Source organism: Trachypithecus francoisi, unplaced genomic scaffold, assembly GCF_009764315.1.
Source record: "Trachypithecus francoisi isolate TF-2019V2 unplaced genomic scaffold, Tfra_2.0 Lachesis_group6, whole genome shotgun sequence".
Taxonomy (NCBI): Eukaryota; Metazoa; Chordata; class Mammalia; order Primates; family Cercopithecidae; genus Trachypithecus; species Trachypithecus francoisi.
The window spans coordinates 127,505,818-127,512,582 of record NW_022681471.1 but is presented as its reverse complement, the minus strand read 5'-3'; the positions used below and the strand labels follow the sequence as shown (position 1 = coordinate 127,512,582).

At 45.4% G+C, this 6,765-nt stretch overlaps 1 protein-coding gene across 1 annotated transcript; it reads left to right on the top strand.

Annotated features, from left to right (window-relative positions):
- The first annotated feature begins 427 nt into the window (after positions 1–427).
- On the top strand, positions 428–1,105 carry LOC117078123 (testis-specific basic protein Y 1-like). Its single transcript, XM_033201618.1, has 2 exons — positions 428–580; positions 771–1,105. The coding sequence occupies exons 1-2, from the start codon at positions 479–481 to the stop codon at positions 1,044–1,046; spliced, it is 378 nt and encodes a 125-aa protein (XP_033057509.1). The 5' UTR covers positions 428–478; the 3' UTR covers positions 1,047–1,105.
- The last annotated feature ends 5,660 nt before the right edge of the window (positions 1,106–6,765 follow it).

The window sequence follows — 6,765 nt, the reverse complement described above, 5'->3', positions numbered from 1 at the left end:
CCCGTCCCAGTTAGCATGGAGGGATTTTAGGTAGGTGACACGGAAACTGGGTAATGATGGCAGGTGTGGAGGAACAGAATGTACCACTGAGTGGGGATCCGGGGGAAACATGTGGCAGAAATATCCTCCCGTGCCACGTGATCTGCAAAATTGAACATGGGGCATTTAGCAGAGGTGCCATGTCAGTTTGGGAACTATCCTTAGGGGCGCTAACCCAAATCTCCCTTTCTCCAACCAGCGCACCCTGCCTTCCTCATCAGATGTCACTCCCCCGCCACCTTCCTCAGTCAGGTCGCGATGGCGCTTTGTGACGTCGAAGGCCTCCCTTCCCGCCCAGGCTACCATGGCTGGGGAGTGGGGTGTTGACCAATCACAGCTCAGGAACGTGGTCGCCTCATTGTCCCGAGACCGGGGGAGGGGTATACGGGGACCCCAGGCGGCCTGCGGTTGACCGTTGGGAGACATTGAGCGGTGGAAGATGAGTCCGAAGCCGAGAGACTCGGGATCCCCGGCCAAGACCAAGGAGACCCAAAAGAGGAAGTCCTCTCCTCAGCAGGGCTCCAGCAGCCCGAAGAAGAAGGTGAGGGACCCACCCAAGCTCCTCCTCGGCTTCCCCTTGCTCCTTCCTCACCAGAATCCTCTCCCGTCCTCCCCTGGCACAGCCCCCCAACCCGGCCCACTGGCCTCTGAGGAAACGTCCCTGTTCCCAGCCTCCTCCATCCTCTTCCCTCAACCAAAGCCCTTCTGGGATCTCCCTGTTGTCCTTCCAGGCTACCCGGGCGGCCAAGAAGGGAAAAGCAGCTCGTGGACGGAGAGGAGGGAAGAAACGGGCCGCGAGCAAGATGGCGGCGGCGACGGCCCCTGAGGCGGGGAGCGGGCCAGCGGCCCCCGGCCCCAGTGACCAGCCCAGCCAGGAGCTCCCTCAGCACCAGCTGCCGGTGGAGGAGCCCGTGAGCGAGGGGAGCCAGCACGACACCGTGAGCCAGGACACCCAGCTGAGCGAGGCGGCGGCCACCGACTCCACCGTCTCCCTGAGCAGCCACTAAGTTCAGGCCCAGTCGCCAGACCTCAGAGATCTCACCAGCAGGGTGGCCCCTGGTGAAGATTAAAAATGAATGTGTTGCAAATGATCTCAGTGACTCCGTGTTCTCTGATGGTGGGGGGGGGGGAGGGGGAAGAGGTGGGGGGTGGGGAGGGAGGGAGGGGGAAGAGGTGGGGGGTGGGGAGGGAGGGAGGAAGAGATGGGGTGTGGGGAGGGAGGGAGGGAGAAGAGGTGGGGTGTGGGGAGGGAGGGAGGTAGGGAGGGGGAAGAGGGGACGCGTGGGGAGGGAGAGAGGGAGGAAGAGGTGGTGTGTGGGGAGGGAGGAGGGAGGAAGAGGTGGTGTGGGGAGGGAGGAAGAGGTGGTGTGTGGGGAGGGAGGAAGAGTGGTGTGAGGGAGGGAGGGAGGAAGAGGTGGTGTGTGGGGAGGGAGGGAGAGAGGGAGGAAGAGGTGGTGTGTGGGGAGGGAGGAAGAGGTGGTGTGAGGGAGGGAGGGAGGAAGAGGTGTGTGTGGGAGGGAGGGAGGAAGAGGTGGGGTGTGGGGAGGGAGGAAGAGGAGGTGTGTGGGTAGGGAGGGAGGGAGGGAGGAAGAGGTGGGGTGTGGGGAGGGAGGGAGGAAGAGGAGGTGTGTGGGGAGGGAGAAAGGACAGAAGGAAGGAATAGGTGGTATGTTGGGAGGGAGGGAAGTGGGGTCCCGCTGGGTTGAGGTCAAAGGGACAGGTCACAGGTAGCCAGACAGGAGGATAAGGATTGCGTCATGGCTGAGCATTGGAGAAAAGTTTCCCCTTCACGGGATGACTCTGCTTCTTGTAAGGTTTGTTTCTTCATGCAACCTTGCTAGCACATACACCAAGTACCAAGAACCGGATTCTACCTACTTAGGTTTCATTGTTAAAATACCTTTTCATTTATAGAAACCGATGGAAGAATCGTTTCCATCGTCTTTCCTTTCAGCGTCCCCTCCCTACAATCTAATATGATTAAGAAGAAATATTCAAAGTAGAGCAAAATCTATCTACTTAGAAAAAGCCTTTTTATTTTTGCAACTGAGGAGACAAAAAGTACATTTCATATTTCACACATTAGAAATACACAGGCTTTTCTATATATAGTACAATTTACTGTATACAAATATATATGAATATATGTAAATAAAAGTAATATACAACTATATTTACTATATACAAACCTATATAGATTATATTTTTATATAAAATATATAAATAAAATATAAATATGGATTATATTTTTATATATAAATATAAATATAACATAGATATAGATTATATACACATGTTCAAAATACATAGGCCTTTTGTATATGTACCAGAACCTACTATACATATTTATATATTTATTTGTATTTTTATGTTTTATGTAGAATACATATATTATATATAAAATATATTTTATGTATAAATACATATATAAAACATATTTATATTTATATATTATATATAATCATTTGTTTTAGAAGGTAAGGAGTTAGTATTTTTCAAGCATGGTTCTCGGGCAAAAGGAGAAAGGAAATGATCATTTAAGAAGAAAAGAGTACAAAATTATCACAATTTAATTTCCAGTTGTTAATAATTACACAGACAGAATAACTCATGTCCTGTAATCTTATAATGAATAACATGTTAAACTTTTATGTGATTATGAAAATATGAATTTCCACATAATAAGTGTTTGAGATGTAAAGCGCTAACTTTACAGGCAGTTTTCACTTGTTACACAGATTGTTCTTACATCTTTAAATACGTTAAAATTAATGGTGGCTTAGAAGAGATGGTAGCATCATTTGAGAAACAACAGATGAGTTCTGTTTCATCCCTTACTTGGTGTGGTCACGGCTTCACTTCACTAACTTAGGAAGGGATTTCAGAGCTTTGCATGTTGAACTTATAGCTGCCTCCTATGGAATCCTATGAAACTAGGCTGCTATACCACAGAAACAGGGCGTTGCCCCATGTCCTGAACACCATCATTTTGTGGTATATTTCTTTTGTATTTCTTATATGGAAATACCACATAAGGATGCCTGGTATAACTCAAAGCCTGTTTATTTGCAAAGCTGTATAGACCCTGACCAATAAATATTTGTATGTTATGGATGGGAAACAAGTCGGCATGAAAAGCTCCTGCTGTCTTTTAGGAAAGCGTATTGGCTGTGGTTGTATATCTCTTTCCAAGGGAAATTGGTGAACTTTCTGCTATAGTTTTTTCCATAATGACAGCATAAAAACTGAAGTAAACTGATCTTGTCAGTGGTCACTTTTGGGTTTGGTGTATATTAGGGAACAAGTTTGCAATGTGTTTCAAAATTACATTCAAGAATTAATGTGCACCTTATTTTAATTCCGTATTTCCATTCAAGCTCTGCAAGCCAAAACAGTCTGTGATGATTCTTTGGCATTGAAAAAATTATCCATGGCACTTAAACCGTGTTTGTTTCATCATTTCATGGCAATAGGAGCTTCAACTGCTATTTGTTGGGAACACATCCTGACTAGCTCTTTCACTGGGGCTACATGTTTTATTGTGATGATTGGCAGACTTGTGTTTCAGGCATTTTCAGCTTTGGAAAGTTATTATGATTTTGAAATTATAAATGCAAAAATATCAGTGAATTTATTTTCACAAACTGTTTTAATTCATTATAGACAGTAAGTGATTTAATCAGAAATCAATAATTTAAATAATATTTAATTTGTTGGAGCATTCACAAATACTACATTCCTTTAAGTTTCTTGATTCTACATGTTAAATACAGAGTTAAGTTAGTTAATAAGAGTGTTGAATATTTTCCCTCCTTCTCCAACTACCCACAAGCTGAGGCTTAAAATAAACAGTGGGATGAGTAAAGACCCAAAGTAATATAACAGCAAAGCTTTAGTTGGCTTGTATAATAAAATATAGGTATCAAAGCTTCCTGACATTTTAGGCAAATCTTCCTGTGTCCCTAAAGGGAGGATCCCCTTGACAACAGTCATGAACATCAGGTGATCTGCAGATTCTCACCTGTCAAAGACAGTTGGTGGGAAAATTTGAAAACACCTTGTACATATTAAAGAGCTCAGCATGAATTGATGTCTACATACATATGTCTCTGTCTCATTAGACCACAGGAAATAGGACACATGGCAGGAAGGCTCACGCCGATTCCCCTTGACCATGCAGCTTCCTCTGCTCCTGACTCCTGATAACTTTTGACCCATTGGTCATTCCAGCTTCAGCCCACGCGTACGGATTGTCTTTGGCCCCACGTCAGTGACACACGGGACATAGAATTGCTCTCAAAAACACTCTGGAATTGAAAAATGACAGGAGAAGCTCAACGCGATGGCTGGGTACCAGAGGGAAGGCCTTCTGCTGTTTTGAACACGGATGCTAAGCTCTAGAATAACTGCAGCTGCAGCCCACTGGACCTGGGCATGTGTCAGGCAGGGTGTGAAATGCTCCCCACGCACGTCCTCATTTCTCCCTCACATTACCCCTGTGGATTAATCGGGGGTCTGGAGAGACACTACCAGCGGGTGATCAGCAAAGATAGATGAGAGGGGATTTATTAGGGGATTTAAAGGGTGAAAAGTCTCAGGGCAGGCTATCTGCAAGATGGAGCCCCTGGGATGCCAGGAGGGTGACTCAGTCCACATCCAAAAACTTCAGAACCAGGGAAGTGGATAGTGTAACTCTCAGTATAAAAAGAGCCTGAAGTTCTGATGTCCAAGGGCAGGAAAAGAAGAGTCTCAGCTCCAGGAAGAAAGGGAGAGGAAAGTGCCTTTCCTCTGCCCTGTTTCTCCTGTCTGGGCCCTCAGAGAACTGGATGGGGCTTTCTCTATTGCAACATCTTCCCCACTCTCTCCACCAGCCTACACAATCTTCCCGGGAATACATGTGCAGGCTCACCAGAAACAATGCTTACAATTCCTGACGTATTCCTTAAGGGACTCAGCATGTTGACACCTGAAATTCACCATCACACCCTGTAAAATGGGTAGTGTCCCCACTGGACAAATGAGACAGACAGTTTGGGTACCTTTCTTATACTGCTTATAGGTTATAGAGTCAGGATTGAAACTCAAGTCTGCAAAGATCAAATTCTAACTCCACCCTCTTAAGGGATGCTGCTCAACGCTGTGGAAGCAGCACCATATTAGACACTGTAGCGACGGACTGAAGAGGCATTCGAGACACATCCCCTGTTTTAGGGACCACCTCCTAGCTTGCATTCATGACAGGAGTCATGTTTCTGTGACTTTACTATAGACCCCAGAACCAAGTGTGAATTGGCAGGCTTTAGGTGTGCATAAGCTCTGCAGAAATCCTAAGAAAGAGCAAGATAATTATAGGCTCAATTCACACAGGGAAAGTTTATGAAAACACTTTTAGTCAATTCCCGAAAGAAAATATTTTCACTGGCAGAAAAATGTTCTGCTGGAGAATACTAGTTGAAGGGCTTTGGCAGCAGGGGCCCTGGACACATGTTCATGGAAGGGGGAAAAAGACACAGAATAGAAACAGAATTGGGGACCCTTCAGGGAGAGGGTAAGGAAAAGTGCTAGCCCAGCAAGCTGATATGTAATTTTGAATCTTAACTAGATAGAGAATTTGGATGCAACTCAAAACTAGATAAGAGTAATTGCACTAAAAAAATGGCAAGGAGCAGGGTAAAACAAAATACAAATTCATTAATAATGAATTAAATTATTCATTCAACAAACATTTATTGTGGCACCTACCATGGTCCAGGGAGAGGCTAGATGCTAATCAAAAAACAATAATCACTGCCATGTCTGAGCAATGCCTATGAGTCATCTTAGAATGGTGCTGGAAGATAGATGGGGTGTCTTATTCCATCCTGAGTTTACAAAAGATGACCCTGAGGACCAGCCAGGCTAAGTAACCTGTTCCAGATCACCTAGTATTGAACCGAAGCTTGTCTGACTCCAAAGCCCACACTTTCTCTGATACGCCATGCAGCCAGAAAAGGGCAGGAAGTACTAAGGTTTGCTCAGGTGTTAAGCATATGGAATAAGATAATCAGGGGTATTTTTAAAACTGTGTGGTAAAAACACACCAACACGACCTACACACTCTTACAAATGTTGAGGTGCATGGTACCGCATTGTGAACTATATGCCCATTGTGCTACAGTGGATGCTTACAACTTTCCGGATGGTTAATATGCCAACTTGATTGGATTGAAGGATGTAAAGTATTGTTCCTGGGTGTGTCTGTGAAGCGTGTTGCCAAAGGAGATTAACATTTGAGTCAGTGCAGTGGGAGAGGCAGGCCCACCCTCGCTCTGGGTGGGAAACATCAAAACAGCTGCCATTGCGGCTAGAATAAAGCAGGCAGAAGAAATTGGAAGGAACAGACTGGCTGAGTGTTCCAGCCTTAATCTTTCCCCTGTGCTAGATGCTTCCTGCCCTCGACATCAGACTCCAAGTTCTTCGGCTTTTGGACTCTTGGACTTACACCACAGGTTTGCAAGGGGCTCTTGGGCCTTTGGTCACAGACTAAGGGGTGCACAGTTGGCTTCCTACTTTGAGGTTTTGGTACTTGAACTGATCCACCACTGACTTCTTTGCTCCCCAACTTGCGGACAGCCTATCATGGGACTTTACCTTGTGATCATGTGAGTCAATTCTCCTTAATAAACTTCCTTTCATATATGCATCTATCTTATTAGTTCTATCTCTCCAGAGAACCTTAATACAGCT

What these genes read in the sequence shown, in the direction of transcription:
- LOC117078123 (XM_033201618.1), top strand. Translation starts at nt 479, where the DNA reads ATGAGTCCGAAGCCGAGAGACTCGGGATCCCCGGCCAAGACCAAGGAG. An exon ending in CCAGCAGCCCGAAGAAGAAG is followed by an intron (nt 581 to 770) that starts GTGAGGGACCCA and finishes TTGTCCTTCCAG; the next exon opens with GCTACCCGGGCGGCCAAGAA.